An 18519-nucleotide genomic window follows, 5' to 3' on the forward strand; every position below is an offset into this window, starting at 1 on the left:
TGGGAAGGCAGAGGTAGGAGATCTCTGAGTTCAAGGCCAGCTTGGTGACAGAGCGAGTTTCAGGACATTCAAAACTACACAAAGAAACCCTGTCTTAGAAAAAACAAACCAACAAATAGAAATTGTGCTTAGTTATAATATATGCGTAGATATATATGACATATATAACAGTATTAAGGATTGAATAAAATAATCCAATTAAGTAATACAGAATATCTGACCCATAACCATGGCTATTATGCTGCCTCATCATATTGATAGGATATTTTAATATTGATATTTAACATTTGTGTAGGCAAGCTAATGATCAGTACAGGTAACAATGCTCAGTTTCTATTCTGTCTTTTCATGCTATGTTTTATTTAATATTACTAAGCAAAATAAATGTTTGTTTACAAGACATGACTTTAACATATATGGCTTCACATTTTTAACCTATGATAAGGAATAATTTCTTTTACTTGAACAGATATTACACTCTATTCTGACTGCAGCAATGTTCATAAGATATGGAAACAATCTAAATACCCATCTGAAGAAGCACGGTTTTAAAAATACAATCTCTCATACAATGGAATAGAAAATTCTACAATATGTAACATAAAATTTGAAGACATTATACTAAGCAAAACAAATGAGTCATATTATTGGTAAGTACTGTATTATTCTACTCACATGATTTATCTCAAAGAAAAAAATTCATAGAATCAACAGACTACAATGGTGGTTTCAGGGGCTGAGAAGACGGGAATCATGAGGCATCGAGTTTTATCAAATAAAATGAATAAACTATAGATGTCTGCTATACAAAATTGTAGCAATGGTCAACAATAATGTATTGTCTTCTTATAAACTTATATTAAAGGTTGACTGCATGCAGTATAAAGAATATCAACACTGGAAAAAAGATTAAGTATAAGCAGATAGAAAAGTTAATAAATATCTAAAAGAAATAATAGCTGGACGGTGGTGGCGCACGCCTTTAATCCCAGCACTCGGGAGGTAGAGGCAGGTGGATCTCTGTGAGTTCGAGACCAGCCTGGTCTACAAGAGCTAGTTCCAGGACAGGCTCCAAAACCACAGAAAAACCCCGTCTCGAAAAACAAAACAAAACAAAACAAACAAACAAAAAAAGAAATAATAGAAATCAAAATTTAAATTAAGAATGCCATCAATAAATGAGTCATCAGTAGGCTCAAAACAGTCAACTTCTAAACATACAAGAAAACAATCAAAACAGTCAACTTCTGAACATACAAGAAAACAATCAAAACTGGGCAGTGGGGGACTCACCACGTCTTTAATCCCAACACTGGGGAGGCAGTGGAAGGTGGATCTCTGAGTTCAAGGCCAGCCTGGTCTACAAAGCAAGTTCCAGGACTGTTGTTAGACAGAGAAACTCTGTCTTGAAAAAAATCGAAAAAGAAAAAGGAAATAACGAACACAATCAAAATAGAGTCTCAAGAATTGTGAGTTTGTTTTTAAGTATAGTTGAGCTACCAGCAGGAGAACAGAAAAAAAGAAAAATAAGTTTTTCAATCAATAGTGGCTGAGACCATTCTGAAATTAATCACAATCAAGGATGCTCAAAGAGCACAAAACAGGCCCAAACAACCTGCAAGCTCCATGACTTTGACAATGATTGCAGTACAGACAACAAAAATAGACAAATGGGACATAAAACTAAAATACTGATAGCAAAGAATGAAAGATGGCAAGAATAGAAACAGCCTATAGACTAAGAGAAAGTACTTGCAATCTGTACATCTGATAAAAAATTCATATCAAGGAAGGGTGTGGTGGCACACAACTTTAATCCCAGTATCCCTGTAAGTTCAAAGTCATCCTGATCTATATAGTGAGTTGTAGCTAGCTCAGGGATACATGGTGAGACTTCGTCTCAAAAAAAAAAAAAAAAAAGTTCAAAATTTAAAAGGAACTTAACAGCAAGAAAAAGAAACTTGATTTAAAAAGCAGTGAATGAACACTCCAGCCATGGAAGCAGGTAGGCTAACTGCAGAGCTTCACTTCTCCTTGCTCTTCTCAAAAATCAATCCCCCAGTCTCACCCCAGACCTATAGCAGACTACCTGCTGTGGCCGCCTCATCTCCAGTGGGATCACACAAGTCTCCAATCTTTCTTCTCTACTCACCCACCACCTTATCCCAGTCCTCAAATCCAGCAGGCATTTCCTGGGAACCGACAGGCCACTCCTGCCAGGGAAACAGGTAGCCTAACTGGATCTCCATCTCTCCCTTCTCTATCCCAAATCCAATTCCCAAGTCTCACTCCCATCTCTGCAGCAGATTACCTGCTGCCTACATCTCCAGCCTGAGACAGATTTTCTCTTCCAGTCTTCTTCCCCACTCCTCCTGTTATGCTAATTCTCTAAGGATAGCAGGCATTCTCTGGAAACCATCTAAACAACTTTCCAGACATGCTAGCAAGCCTGGGAAGCAGGTAGACAAGTTTTAGATCTTCAACCTTCTCTCCTTCAAATCCACCTTCCCATCCCCCCATCTCATGCACAGCTTTTTAACAGACTACCTGTTTTGGCCTCTCTTCTTTCTGCCCCCATTTCTAGGAGAACAAGCAGATCCTGGTGGTTCCCTTTAGGCTTCTACCAATCCATTCCCATTACTAAGTGAGAATTCCTAATACCTAGAAACATATTTTACCTTGAAACCAGTGGCCACATCTAGCAGAATCCCAGAATTTCTTACCAGGCAATACAGGGCCACAACACATTCCCAAGAACCACGCAGAGCAGCAGAAACCTAGGAACAAAACATGTACCCACCAAAGACAAGACCTAGAATTTCAACACCTAGAATTTCAGTTGTCCCAAACAGAGATGTTTAGACTCCAGTGTAAAAACAATCAATACAGGCCAGGAAAATGCGTCTCTAAAAGGGCACAGCAACCCTACCACAGTAGGCACTGAGAACTGCAACATAGCTGAAGTACAGATAAAGACCTTAAAATAGCCTTTTGACTATGCTAAAGGTCCTTTTGGAGGGAATTACTAAAAGCCATAAGTAAATCTATGGAAACACAAACAAATGATGGGAGGAAATGATTAAAATACTTTAAGACCTGGAAGTGAAAATATGATCAATAAAGAAAACCCAAACTGAGAGAAATTTGGAAACAAAATATTTAGTAATTCAAACAGGAATCCCAGAGGAAAACCTCACCAACAGAATACAAGCGATGGAACTGAAAGTGTCAGGCATTAAAGACAGAAGAAATGGCTTACTTGGTCAAAGAAAATGTTAAATCAAAAAGATCTGCCCCCCCCCCAAAAAAAATCAAGAAAAAGATTAAATAAAAGACCAAATCTAAGAATAACAGGAATATAGGAAAGAGGCCTTTAATCTCAGGACTCAAGAGGCACAGGCACACAGGCAGGGGGATTTCCGTAAGCTCAAAGCCAACCTGGTCTACAAAGCGAGTTCCAGAACAGGAAGGGCAGTTACACAGAGAAACCCTGATTTAAAAGACCTCCCCCCTAAAAAAAGAAAGATGATTCACCAGTAAATGATGTAGAATGATGCTCATGTACACTGTAAAGATTTGTCACTTGTATTGGTTTAATAAAACACTGATTGGTCAGTAGCCAGGCAGCAAGTATAAATGAGGCAACCAGACTCAGAAAAATTCTGGGAAGAAGAAAGGCAGAGATGCAGTCCCCAGCCAGATGCAGAGGAAGCAAGATGAGAATGCCTTATTGAGAAAAGATACCAAACCATGAAGCTAAACACAGATAAGAATTGTGGGTTAATTTAAGTTGTAAGAGCTAGTTAATAAGCCTGAACTAATAGGACAAACAATTTATAATTAATATAAACCGCTGTGTGTTTCTTTCGGACTTAATAGCGGTGGGACTGCGCAAGACAGAAGCTTCAATCTACAGGTAAACACACGGAATACATGTTTAATACTCCAAACCTCCAGTAAAGTGTAAATTAAGATCACAATGTGACATGACCTATTATCTGGAAGAAAGATACTATATCAAAAGATAAAATCCTTCATTTCAAGAATTTAGAGAAAAGGGGAACACCATATGATCCTGGTGAGAATGAAAGTTGTCATAGATATTATGGAAAACTATATAGCATTGCTTTATAAAACTAGAAATAAAATTGCCATGTGGGTCAATATTCCTACTTTCAGATACAATTTTAAAAAGATTTGAAATTAGCATGTTAAAGAGTTAATGCATCCAATGTTCATTGCAATATTATAATAGCTCTGTTAAAAATCATCTAAAATGTCTTACTAATGGGTAAATAGATAAAGAAAATGTATATATTCATAATGGAATAGAATCCTAGTATCTTAAAAAAAATTCTGTTACTTGCAACAACATGAATAAACCTGGAGAACATTATGCTAAATGAAAGGCAGAAAAAGACAAATAACTTCATTATTCTATTTATATGCAGACTCCATATTGCATCTTATACAGGCAGAGGATAGAATGGTGGCTACAAAAACCTGCTGGTAGGGCAGTGAGGAGACACTCATCAAGGAGAAATGTTTATGAGTTCTAATGAATAGCACAGTTACTATCTTCTTTAAAAAAAATCAACTGTTCATTTTACACTTATGAAAAGTAAATTTCAAATGTTTTCACTAAAAAATTAGGTATTTGAGTGACTGATTGTGTTGACTAATTAATGGTTAACTTGATAGAATCTAGAATCACCTGAGAGGTGGATCTCTAGAAATGCCTGCAGCGATGATTATCTTGCTAATATCAACTAAGGTGAGTAAACTAAGGTGGGTAGAATGCAAAATATGGGTGAAGGCAAGCAGAAAGATAAACACAGAGACAAAGGGAAAAGAGAGATACATTTATCACTGAGTAAATTGCTTTACCAGCATGGCCCAAGCCCCACTGTTAATAACAATGTAGCCAGTAATGCTGCTGGCACCATGCACTAACTTCAAATTCCTGAGTACTGAGACCATGTATATCTGGATTTAATGTAACATCACTGAGGTCTGTTACTTGTAATCACATGTTTATTAGAATATAATATTTGTAATACTCTCATGTTAGTTATGTTGGGAATACACACTAATTTTACCAGTTTAACAGGTGGATAAATCTTATTCTTTACTTCCTTCCTTTTGTTCTATCAAACTCTCTTTTTCATTCCTGGTATCTCCATGCAATGAATAGCAAAATCACCTTGGTGAAGGAGTTGAGCTCGGTAGGCTGGAAGGGAAGTTGTAAGAAAGGTATGGAGTCGAACAGCCAAAAGAAACTTTAATCCACATTCATCTAGAGTTTCTCCACCTATAACCAGAAAAAAAAAAGTAAACTTTTGTGTTTTTTTTAAAAAAAAACTATATGCAAATGCAATACTAAAACTATTGTATAAGCATAAAATACTAAAAAATTTTATAATTAGCATGCCACAATACCATATATAAGAACAAAACATTCTTAATCTTTTTTTTTTTTGGAACATTCTTAATCTTGCAAAAAAGTTTACTTTAAAATATTTTCTAGCATTTTTTCTATAAGCATTCTTTTATCAGAGAGAAAACAGCATAGCTAAATAACTGAAAACTAAAGATGAGAATGAATTGACTTAAAGTCTATTAACATTCTTTATAATCTGACCTTCTTTGATCTGAAACTTTTATTTTTAATGAGTTTAATGCTTTCTATGGTTATGTTAAAGTAATGTTTACTATAATGGATTCAAATCATATCTGAATCCCAATAATCAGCTGTATACTGGAGGAAATGGTGTTATGCTAAACCTGATTTTAAGTTCTGATTTTCCCCTTATATGATTAAAAATAATAGCAACATACTCATAGTAAACATATTAAAATAAACATAACATATATAAAATTAGTATCTATTAGTAATACCCTCTAAAGTATAAAATACCTTTTTTAAATATAAAACATTTTGAATGAACTTTAATCCTTATTTTCTTGCCAAGCTTAGGTCAATGGTCAATCCTATTAAGCAATATATCTGATTTAAAATAATAGACTTGCTAATTTCAGACTTCAAGATATGATAGAAAATTTCCATTTAAATATGCTTAAATGTGCTCATAGCTTAGATTTTAAAAAATGCTCTCTGGGTAATGAAGATATAATCCTCTTGTTTTTACATTTGTTATTCTAGGCAGGAGTACACAAAAACACTAATTTTTTTAAAATGTTAAATCAAACTGTAATGTTTTACAGTGGATTATCTTCACAGAAGGGGTAAAAACAGAAACACTTAAATTTCAACTATATTAATAATCTGAACTTTTGCAAAACTGATGAGGTTCAGTTGGATCTTCTGTATCTGTACTGAGCAATTATTATTGATGACTGGTATGAATTTGTGAAAGATGAATTTTTTGCAGTAACTTTCTAAAAAGGTCCCTCATGATATCATTTTTATTAAAAATTATGTAAGATTGGTTTCTATAAAAGTAAGTAAAATTATCTTTATTCCCTCCTCCCCCTTTGTACAGAGTTTACTTTTACCTTGACTTCTGTCTCGGCTTTCTCCAATATCAGTGCTTGTAGTTGCAATTGTATCTGCTAAGGCCATCAAAGACATCTGTTCCATCCCACTGAGTCCTGGTAAACTAGAATGCAGTAAATGGCCAGAAAGAACCTGTGCATGCTCAGGACCAAAGTAAGTTGGACTGTATTGTGAAAGGTCAATAACTTTGGGCTTCGTATTTTCTTCATCTGTCTCTAACATGTGACTATCAGAGAGAACTGAAGGCTGGAAAAGCTCATCATAATTTTCTTTTGAAAACTGTTTATTTTTACTTGAGGAACTTTCATTACTAAACTTTTCCAGAGATGAGTGATAGCTATCATCATCCGCAGCAAGTAAGGCATATAAAGGAAGTGGAGGGACAGAATCTATTTCTGTGTAATCTGTGTTTTCAGCTTTGTTGAATGCCTGTGGGTCTCTGGTGGTGCTTCCACTAGCACTGATGGTAAGAGACCTAATACGACGCTCATGATTGGATTCAGTTTCATTCAGAGCCACAACTTCCCCAGCAATGCATTTGACAAGATGTGACAAGATAGCCTTGGCTCTCCGGACTTTGCCAAGATCCATGAGTTCCAGAAGTTGCAATGGATGGTATTGAGGTAAAGTTGGAGAAAGTACATGAGCTGATTCAAAAAGACCGGAATCTTCCATATCCACTGAAGGGTCAAACGTAGTTTTCTTTCCACAGATTTTCTGTGCAAGACTGGTCATGGATCGAGTAAGAGTTTTCTTTGGAGGATGTAGACCAGAACTTGAAGAGTTACTTTGTTTTATTAAGCTTAGTATAGATGGAGTGCTTCCATTGTATGAATCTGTTGTAACAGGTTCTTGTTTATAAGATGGCTGCCACTGGGAATATACATGCATTTCACAATCCATTCCTACCACAAGGATGCCATCCCGGACCCATGATAAAGAAACAGGAAATGGTGGGGCACCTTCTACAGAAGAAACCAAGTCCACACTTCGTAAAAGTACAAATTTAGAAAGAGGTACAATTTTAGTACTCTCCCAAAGAGGAAATGCCTGGTTCTCCTTACCAGTTTGTTCTTGTACCTTGCCAGCCAGAGGTCCATACATAAAAAGTTTTGAGCCAACTCCTACAGTCAAGATATGAGAACCATCTTCTCTAGACATCCAGTCTAAGTGAACCAAATGTTTTGTGTTTGATGTAATACTTTCTTTACTGAATAAATATGTCTCTTGTTTATTATAGGCCACTAAATTGCTATCAATACTAATGCCAGAATCCAATACTGTATTTAACTCATCTAAATAAATAGTCTGTTCAAGAACCCAACATGAACCTCCTGTAGACTCACATTCAAAAATACTTACATGCATTACAAATTCCTGAGATTTACTATTAGATGTAGGCTGTTTATAAGCTACTGCTAAACGATTAGTATGTGCACAGCTCACTTCTACAGGTCTACCAGGTACAGTTATACTACTATTGCTCTGAAGTCCATCTTCAATGAGTAACGGCCATTCTTCCCAAATATACACAAGATCCATTTTTCCATTCTTTGATGTAGCCGATTCTCCATCTGTTACTCTGCATCTCCAAAATCTTACTTTATCATCTGAGCATGAAGTTGCCAACAAATAAGGGGCACTGCACGCAGGATATATGGAAGACGAACTGAGGTGTCCTAGAAAGAAAAGGAGCCATTAAAATTATATTTTCTATGTATTAAAAGTTTAAGCTGTTTTGCTGAAAACTACTGTTAAGCTCATGATCAGGCTTTTAATGACACCAATATACTATATACTACAGGGCTGTGAGTTAAATTCCGGAACTTTACAGGGTAGGAGAATAGAACAGACTAATGCAAGTTGTCCTGAGTTTCATATGTGTTCATGCACATACCCAAACACACACACACACACAAATACATAAAGAGGAATACTACAAAAAAGTCACCAAAATTTAGAACTAAAAATGAATTCAGAAAATTTATTTCAATCCTTACATTTTATAGGTTAAAGCCCCGACAATCTACATTAAATGTGTTCTAACTAAACTGAACAACTGTACTATTTAAAGGATTATTGAAAACTTAGTTATTATCCTGATTCTGTACCCATTTGCTAGTTTTATACCTATGTATCTCATTTTAAAAATATGTTGATATTTGTCATGGTTCTCTAGCTCCATATTCTTCGTATGTTTCAATATAAGTATGACTGCCCAAGCTTCTGGTCACTTTAGAGGTTTTTTTTTTTTTAAACAAATTTTATTATATGACAATTTCATGCTTATACTGCAAGACATTCTGATTCTCTCCCTCCTCACCTTCTCTTTTCTCCCTCCCATCAGGACCACCCACCCAACCACCTCCACCAAAGTCTTTCCTAAGTTCATGACTTTCAATTTTGTTTTGTGACCTAACAAGCTTAAACAAGGTCATTTGTGACACTAGTGGATTAATACTAGTCACTGGAGTCTGGTGAAAGCAGTAACATCCCCCTCTTTCTGAATCTATCAGTAGCAAACAGTTAAGCAGTGAGAGGCTGAGATCACTGAAACCCTCTTCCATCCATGCTTGAAAGATGACAGGCTCATTCATATATAAACCCTTTGCAGACACCTGCAGTTACTATGATTTTGTCTTATACAGAAAATGGCATTTCATAGCCTTTCTATCTGCTGGTTTTTATATTCCTATCACCCTTTTCTGTAATTTTCCCTGAGCTTTAGAGGGGAGACAATAAATATCCTCTATCAGTACTTTGTGTAGTCATGTATCTACACTGACCACTAATCACCAAAAACAGACTTCTCTTACTAGTACTGCGAACCCCCACAAATGGTGGTGGTGGTGACTGCAGTCCCTAATAGAGAACTGGATATTATTATTTAGATAAACTGACATAGCATTAAACTGTCTTCTAAATATTTATGTTTATACCCACAAAGCCTATACTAAAGTATATTTAATAACACTAATCTATTCCTAAGTGAAATTAATACTTTTATCAGGCTTAAACTAATAATATATACTATTAGTTTCCCAAAATAGGCTGTCAGATCTAAGGAGATATTGATAACTACTTCAGGCTTTGACAGATCTAGGATCTCTATTACAACTACTCAACTGTGTTACTGTAGAGCAAAATCAAATATATCCAACAGCAGACAAAGGGTATAACTATAAACTGCCAAATTTATTTGTAAAATATAGGTAAAGGGGCTAGGGAGACAGCTCAGTCAATTCAGTGCCTAATGCACAAGTACATGGATCTGAGGTTGGGTATTCAGAACCCATGTAAAAAGCTCGGCAGGAAACACATCAATTAGGAAGCTAATTGTAAAACAAACAAACAAACAAAAACAAAAAACTATTTAAAAGACTTTAAATGGAATTATCCTATATATGTGGACAGTGTCACTCCCAGAATAAATAAAAATGACAGGCGTGGTATATCTCCTTATGAGATCTTGGTCAGAAGAGTTCTAGAGGTCTACAAAACAATACAGAATATTGCCCTTGTCCTTGATTACCCACCACTGCTAAACACTATCACTCTATTGCTGTAGACACTGCATGCACTGGCTGCAGGAAATAGAGAAATCAAAGTCAAACTGTCCAGGTCAATTCCTCCACAGTAGTGAGCTTTCACAATGTGAAGATGCTATGCAGGAGTAAGAAAAGACATTAATGGTCTTATCCAGCTCTGAATCATACATGTTACAATATGTACCTATCACGCAAAATATGCCAGCTTCTGCAATAGTGGCATTACTGTTAAAGAGTGTTAACTAAATGATTGGATTTGAAGGCTACTCTACAAGAGAAAATGTTATGCCCTGTACGATAATCCTACAGAAAAGACCATGAGTGTTATCTATTATTATTTTGCTAAATGGTCAATTGCCATTTAAATCTTTATGTTTATACCTATAACCTAGGCTGCTCTGAACCTTGATAGAGAAGCCTCTTCTTGAAGTGGGCAGTCAATGGAATGATGCATAACTGGTGATAAGAGACTGAGTACTCAGCCCTAAATGAGATACTTATATCAACTCCCCTCTTTCAAGCTCATGAAATATCATTGAAGAGAAGGCAGAAAGAATCTACGAGTCAGCGGAAGGATGGGGAGTTTTGTAAAATACTACTTTCTGGATATGACATGGCTATCACACTCATGAACTCAAGCAGCTGTGATTACCTGCACAAAATCAAACCAGCCAAACTTCTGGCATAGAAAGACAGATGGTATCCAGGTACTTACTGCTCCTTATTGAGGATGTGGGGAATTCTAATACCTCATACATATGAACATATGGGCAGCACAAACTGGACTAAGTGGGTTACTTAAAAAAATAAAAAAAGGACATATAGTGGGAAAGGGGCATGTTAAAGTGGATATAGATGGAGTTAAAGGAGGGAAATAAGGGTTATATATGATCATTGTATATGAATGAAATAGCCAAGAATAAAATTAGAATGGAAAGAAAAAAAAGTAGAAATAGGAGCTCCTTAGGTTTTTGGGGAAGAAGTGGGTAGAAAGAAGTAGCTCCCTGAAACTCAATGGCTGGCCTAGCTCAGTTAATGAGCTTCAGGTTCAGTGAGAGACCCCACCTTGAAAAATAAAGGTAGAAGACTAGAGAGAGAGAGTTCAGCAGTTAAGAGCTCACACTATTCTTGCAGAAGGCCCAAGTTTGATTCTCAGAACCCATGTCAAGGAGTTTATAATCACTGGAAACTCTAGCTTTGGAGATCAGGCTGGTCTTCATAAACACCTGCATTCACATGTGCATACCCCATAGATATACACATAATTAAAAATACATCTTCAAAAAATTAGAAAGTAATTGAGGAAAGATGCCAGATGTGGGTGCTGGGAATCTAACTCAGATTAACTCTGACTGTCAGTCCTACCAGCAGATACTTTTACTCACTTAACCATCCATAAGCCTCTATCACATTTTGAAGTTCATTTCATATTAACTGTGATGATATTCCAAAGTCTTAAACAAATGTAACCTTACATTAGGATCATCAATTTCTTTGAGCTGAATAAAAACATTTTTAATCCTTTCCAAGAGAACTGACTAAATAAATAAATAAATAAAATTCATACTAGAAAAAAAATTTTCTATATGGCCCCCAAACACCCTTATATTTTTAATAGGGTTTCATTATATATCCCAAAGGCCTGGAATTTGCTATGTAGACAAGACTGGCATTGAACTTACAGCAATTCTGCTTTTGCCTTCCAAATGTGGGAATTACATGAAAGAGCCACCACATTGAGTATATGCTACTAATTTTATGAAATAAAACAAATCTTGTTTTTCCACACAACTTCTAAATTAGGCCAAAGAGTTGTCTTAATATATCCTTGATTTCTCTATTTTGCTATTTTAACTGGACTTAAGCAATGAAGACCTATTTTGTTATAGCTAGTGGCAGAATTTTGACAATACTAAAATTACTCTTTTTCAAGATTTAACTTTGCTTACATTGATGCTGCATATATGGCAACAACCCAAACTCCTAAGACTTTCACCTTTCACAAAGATTAATGTTTAACAGTATTTGTATTTTAGGCAAACCGTCGAAAGAATGAGAAGTAGCAAAGAACACGGACACATTCTAAGTATGAAACTCAAAGAATGAATGACTAAAACCATGGATGTTGTATTGGTTTTCTTAGAACCTTAGCACACTGGTTCTAATACCTGAAAGAACAAGAGTCACTAGAGTGCTGGTCATACTTGCTGGCCTCTAACCTAGAATTTGTAATCAAGAGTCACACTTTCATAATAATCTGATGATTTAAAAAAATAGGAGTTTGAAAATAGAGTTTGGAGTGATTATAGTCCCTGCACTTGGGAGGCTGAATAAAAGAACTATTTGAGTTGGGGAAATTGAGCTCACTTAAGGAAACCCCTACTTTAAAAAAAAAAAGTACAAAAATAATGCCTGGCGGTAGTGGTGCACGCCTATATCCCAGCACTCAAGAGGCAGAGACAAGGAGTTTGAGGCCAGACTGGTACCAGTCTAGTTCCAGGACTGGTACCAAAGCTACAGAGAAACCAAAACAAAAAACCTTGAAAAACCAAACAAACCAAAACAAACAAATGAAGAAAAAGCACAAAAATTAAAAGGCCTTGTATCTTGTCTTGTATTCTTGATACATATATGAGAAATACCTGGAAGGCTTAGATCAGATCACTGGGCACTAAGCTACTGTACATGAATCAGTATTTCAATGCCAGCAAGTCACATTATGCTGCTGCTCCTGGTCTGGAAACTGCACTCTCAAAACCACTGTCTTGGAATAAAAGTGATAATACACTGCAGAAACCTTATACTGTCTACCTTAGCACATAGCTCCAGAAAACTACTGTAACTACTAAAACAGTTGGCAAATAAGGGAAAACTTGTTATTACTCACATTCTAAAACTTTCATTTTGTCTAATGTGATAGTTTACTTTTTCTTTTTCTTTTTTTTTTTTTTGGTTTTTTTCAAGACAGGGTTTCTCTGTGGTTTTGGAGCCTGTCCTGGAACTAGCTCTTGTAGACCAGGCTGGTCTCGAACTCACAGAGATCCGCCTGCCTCTGCCTCCCGAGTGCTGGGATTAAAGGCGTGCGCCACCACCGCCGGCTACTTTTTCAACTTGAGGGATTTAGAGTCACCATAGAAACAAACCTCTAGGGAAATCTTTGAGGGAGTTTCTAGTTGAGTTAATGGATATGGAAAAACCCATTCTAAACATGGCAACAGGATTCCATGGGTTGGGGTCTTGGACTGAATAAAAGAGTGTGGTGGTTTGAATAAGAACGGTCTACATTTGAATGTTTGGTTCCTAATGGGTAGAACTGCTTAGGAAGGACTAGGAGGAATGGCCTTGTTGGAGGAGGTGTGTCACAGAGGGAGAGGCAGTGGTTTGCTCAACTTGCACCATTCCCGTGTGCTCTTATGCTTCCTCCTTTTAGAGCTATGAACTCTCAGGTGCTTCTCCAGCCAGCCTGTTGCTTGGTGCCCTAGTGCCCTGTCACCCTGCCATGATGGACTCTTAACTCTCTAAAACTGTAAGCCCAATTAAATGCTTTCTTTCATAAGTTGCCTTGGTCAATGGTATTTTACATTGAAATAAAAAAGTAACTAGCAAGACAGCGAGTGAAGTGAGCTGAGCAGCAGCTTTCATGTCCAGCTCTCTGCTTCCTGATTGCAGACACAATGTGACCAGCTTCTTCAAACTTCTGCCATGCTAGTTTGTACCTTAAAACTGAGAGTCCAAATAAACATTTTCAGGTATTCAGTCCAAGTAGTGAGTAAAGTAGATAAAACATCTACCCAAAAATATCGTTTTTTTAAACAAATCAGTATTTCCAATACAACTTGGCTGGAAAATGTCATATAACTTGAAAACATAATAAGAAATTTAAACCTTCAATTTCAGGTTCTCAATAGAATTATTTCCATTTCTGCTTTGTGTGTATTTCAGAGTAAGTTACAGCATTTACTTTGAGGAACACTGTAAGCACCCAGGCTTTACAAAGCTGGCTTAGTCTCTGGGGGACGTACAGACCTGCTGAAGGCTGGACACTGATGATCTCCACCCCTTCTGGCAGGTCCAGCTCTTTGCTGTACACCATTTCAGAGGACAGGGACAGCTTGCTGGTGGTCTGGAGATTTGCTCTGCAAGCCTGGAATCTCTGTGAAAATGGAGAGAGAATCTTCTCTGGAGAAGAGGAATAATGATCTTCTGGTACCCAAATAGCTTCTGATACTTTTGTGTCTGTTCTTTCATCTGTAAAACAAAAAAACCAGAACCAAAATCTGAGCAGGAACTCTATAAGAGTAAATATTGTAACTGCTACTTTTAAATACATAGCTAAAATGTAAAATTGTAGACACTATATATAGGAAGACAGTAAGAAAGGTGTTTTATTTTTGGTATTCTAAATAAACTGTAATTATTACAATATATAAGAATGATTTCAAAAACTAATTCTAAACAATGGAAAAGGAGACATAGCTAAGAAGGATAACAGAGGAAGAGGAGGAAGAGAGGAAAGTTACTATGCTCAAGTAACTAAACATATTTATAAAAAGTTAATAAACCCATTATTTTGTGTAAGTAATACATAATATTAACAAATGATATTATTTACAAGAATAAATACGGTTTTACAAAACCATTTTTCAGTTAAATGTATGTAGGATTTTGTAAACTATGTAAAAGTAAAAATTTTTTTCTTACAAAGAAAAAAAGCCCTAAACTTTTCTAACTGTACATGTATACTTTGTTAAATGTAGGTCTACTTGAATCTAAACAAAACAAAACAAAACAACAAAAAACCCACACACCTTAGGGTTGGCAAGAGACTTGAACCTAGAGTGGCTCCCAGATGCCCAAGCCGAGGTCCCCAGCTAGTTCCTTGGGCAGCTGAGGATAGGGAACCTGAAATGACCCTATCCTATAGCAATACTGCCGAATATCTTGCATATCATCATAGAACCTTCATCTGGTGATGGATGGAGACAGAGACAGAGACCCACACTGAAGCACTGGACTGAGCTCCCAAGGTCCCAATGAGGAGCAGAAGGAGGGAGAACATGAGCAAAGAAGTCGGGACCACGAGGGGAGCACCCACCCACTGAGACAGTGGAGCTGATCTATTGGGAGCTCACCAAGGCCAGCTGGACTGTGACTGAAAAAGCATGGGATAAAACTGGACTCTCTGAACATGGCGAACAATGAGGGCTGATGAGAAGCCAAGGACAATGGCACGGGGTTTTGAACCTACGTAATGTGCTGGCTTTGTGGGAGCCTAGCCAGTTTGGATGTTCACCTTCCTAGAGGGGAGGACCTAGGACTTAGCACAGGGCAGGGAACCCTGACTGCTCTTTGGACTGGAGAGGGAGGGGGAAAGGAGTGGGGGGAGGAGGAGAAGGGTGGGAGGAGGGGGAGAAGGGTGGGAGGAGGGGGAGGGAAATGGGAGGCTGGGAGGAGGAGGAAACTTGTTTTTTTTTTTTTCTCCTTTTCTCAATAAAAAAAAAAAGTTTAAAAAAAAAAAACCCACACAAATGAAGTAGACTTACCCAGTGAGACAGGAATGGACCTTAAGTGTAAATCCCACATGTGTAACAGTGAACGATTGTCTTGAGTGCACTCTATCACAACCAGGTAGAACTTTTCAGAAAATCCGTGAGGTGAATTGCCTGTTGACATTAAATGGATAGTATACTAAACATACCAAGTTAAAATAGCTTTTCACTATTTTAAAGAAACAATCTTAAAAAATGCAAAGCAACATTATAGAATGTATTCGATGGTGTTAGCAAATGACTTAGCATTATCATGAAATTCTAATTATATACATGCTATAGGCAAATTTCATTTTCAGAGTCTAAATTTTAAGTGTTGAATTTGAACATTTTAACCTTAAAAAGTCCTATTACAAGTGACTAACACTGAACTGTTCACAGTGATATCTTAGTAGGTAGGACATTGCTAAAGAGAAGGAAACTATGTAAGATAACATGGTACAATATATCACAATAGCTGGGCGGTGGTGGAGCACGCCTTTAATCCCAGCACTCTGGGAGTTTGAGGCCAGCCTGGTCTACAAGAGCTAGTTCTGGGACAGGCACCAAAGCTACAGAGAGACCCTGTCTCGAAAAACAAACAAACAAAACAACAACAACAACAAAAACCCAATATATCACAATAAAAATTGTATTGTTAAAACCTTCCAAGGTAGCTGGGTGGAAGCACATGCCTTTGATCCCAGCACTCAAGAGACAGAGGCAGGTGAATCTCTGAGTTTGAGCCCGGCCTGGTCTACAAAGCAAGTTCCATTACTCAGAGTCTGGGAGGGGTAGAACAGTGACATGTAGATCTTCCAAGGTAAGTTACATACAAAAATGTTGTCTTTGTTTGTTTGTTTTGTTTTTTAAGACAAGGTTTCTCTGTGTTACAGTCCTAGCTGTTCTGAAACCAGCGTTTGTAGTTTCAGACTGGCCTCAAACTCACACAAACTGGCCTGCTTTGGCCTCCCAAGTGCTGGGATTAAAAGCGTGAGCCACCACTGCCCAGCTTAAGTCTATATAATAATACATAGTCAAGAAAATATTTCTTTTATGTGTGTGTCCCTCTTTCTCTCTCTCTCATACACACGCACACAAACACAGAGGTGGTGTGGAGGGAGGGAGGGAAGGAGGGAGAGAGACAAACCGTCTGACCTACTGACCTCACTGGTCCTAGCTTACCATGCAAGCTTGAAGACAAGAGTTCAGATGTGCTAGTGTACAACTATAATCTCAGTATTCCTTTACTGAGATAAGAAGCTGAGATAGGAGACTTGCCTAGAAGCTCACATTCCAGTTAGAAACAGCAGGGGAAAAAAAAAAAAACAAACCAAGTGAGACTCTGTTCAAAAGAGGAGGCAAGAACTGAATCCCAAAAGTTGTATTTAACCTCCACAAGCATGCACCCCTACATTTACACAAGTACACAAATACAGATGCACAGACAAAATAATAACAAAAAAGTAAAAAAAAGAAAGAAGGAAAGGAAGAAGGAAGGAACCCATCTTAGTTCATACTGCAAAGTGTAAATTAAATGCATTTTTCTGAAATTATTACAAAACCAGTAGATTATTGCCTCTTTTATGAAAGATTATAGTGCAAGATTTCTTCATTGTAATCTGTTTCTAAGATACAAAATTATCTAAACAAAAATTAAAATTACAGTCAGAAATGGGTGTCAATATCAGTAACCTTAGCTATTTGGGCAGCTGATGCAGATAAATCCCAAGTTCAAGAGCAACTTGGGCAAGACCCTGTCTCAAAATAAAAGAAGTTGCAGGTATAGTTCACTGATAGAAAGCTTGCTAAGCATTATGTCATAGATTCAGTATTCAATCTTCTCTCTCTCTCTCTCTCTCTCTCTCTTTCTCTCTCGCACACACACACACATGCAAAGGCGATGATATAAATCACAGAAAAGAACATATAAAAAAAGGTAAAGCCAACCCCTCACGAGCAGCACTCGGGAAAACAGGCCCTATATCTTGCCTGGGTAGCATAGCCAAGTTGGCCCTGTAGACAGGAATGCTGGTGAACCAGCCCAGAAAGTGTGAGAGAGGCTGGTACCCTTCTAACCTCCTCTGCAATGAGGTGGTAGGCATGAGGTAAAGATGCCTTCCCTCCTAGCTTCTACTGCCTCCAGCTGGCAAGGGGGTTGACCTTCCCCTTTACCAGCTGCAAAATTTGGAAAAGTGGAAGCTGCACCTCATCTGGGCAGCACAGTAGAGCTGGCCCTATTGGAAGAGGTGTGGGTGGGCCAGTCCTGACATTGTTAGCATGAGAGAGCTATCAACAGCTATTTATCTGTCTTGTGGGTAGGTAGGCTTGAGAGAGATGTCCCCCCTTACCCCTTGCCGCCTGCTCCCCCTTACAAGCTGTAGGAAAGTAGGCCCTGCTCCTCGCCTGGGCAGCACAGCTGAGATGCAGGACCTGCTCTCACACCCTGTTGGCAGAGGTGCAGGTTGCTTGGTCCTGAAGGTGTGAGAGTGGGATAGCTGACTACATCACCCTTGTCTGCCACGGGATGGTGATGGCAAGGGATAGATGCCCTTTCCTGCTTACCCTGCCACAGGTGGTGGGCGAAGAAGCTGCCCCTGCTTCGGCACTTGATAAACTGGGCCCTAAATCTCACCTGGGCATCACAGCAGAGCTAACTCCTCTCCTCATCTGCCATACAGTGGTATGGGTAGGGGAGAGATGCCCTCCACCCAAATGCTGCAGACCCAAACCTGCAGGATCTCCATGACACAGTGCAACAATAGGATATCCAAGAAGAGTCTCAGTGAGGTCTCAGCATCAAATATGTAGCAGAAACCGGAGGCTTTGAACCAGATCAATGATTCTTTGCAATGAGCACTTCCAAGTAAAGGTACATGGGCAAAAGGGTTTACTGTGTGACTCACTGTGTCACACTTCAGCGTCT

The 18519-nt window shown here is 37.9% G+C and overlaps 1 protein-coding gene across 4 annotated transcripts in view; it reads right to left on the bottom strand.

Annotated features, from left to right (window-relative positions):
* The window catches only part of Dmxl1 (Dmx like 1), a 143357-nt gene that overhangs the window by 72693 nt on the left and 52145 nt on the right, over positions 1 to 18519 (bottom strand). For all 4 annotated transcript variants that reach the window (XM_041659694.1, XM_041659693.1, XM_041659692.1 and 1 more), the window contains exons 16-19: positions 15609 to 15728; positions 14092 to 14313; positions 6517 to 8196; positions 5204 to 5311 (exon numbers count right to left, since the gene is read on the bottom strand). In XM_041659694.1, coding sequence (XP_041515628.1) covers positions 5204 to 5311; positions 6517 to 8196; positions 14092 to 14313; positions 15609 to 15728 — 2130 coding nt within the window. The remainder of the gene's footprint in view (positions 1 to 5203; positions 5312 to 6516; positions 8197 to 14091; positions 14314 to 15608; positions 15729 to 18519) is intronic.

This window comes from Microtus oregoni, unplaced genomic scaffold (genome assembly GCF_018167655.1).
Source record: "Microtus oregoni isolate MIOR12 unplaced genomic scaffold, Mior012 000011F_ref0000422, whole genome shotgun sequence".
Taxonomy (NCBI): domain Eukaryota; kingdom Metazoa; phylum Chordata; class Mammalia; order Rodentia; family Cricetidae; genus Microtus; species Microtus oregoni.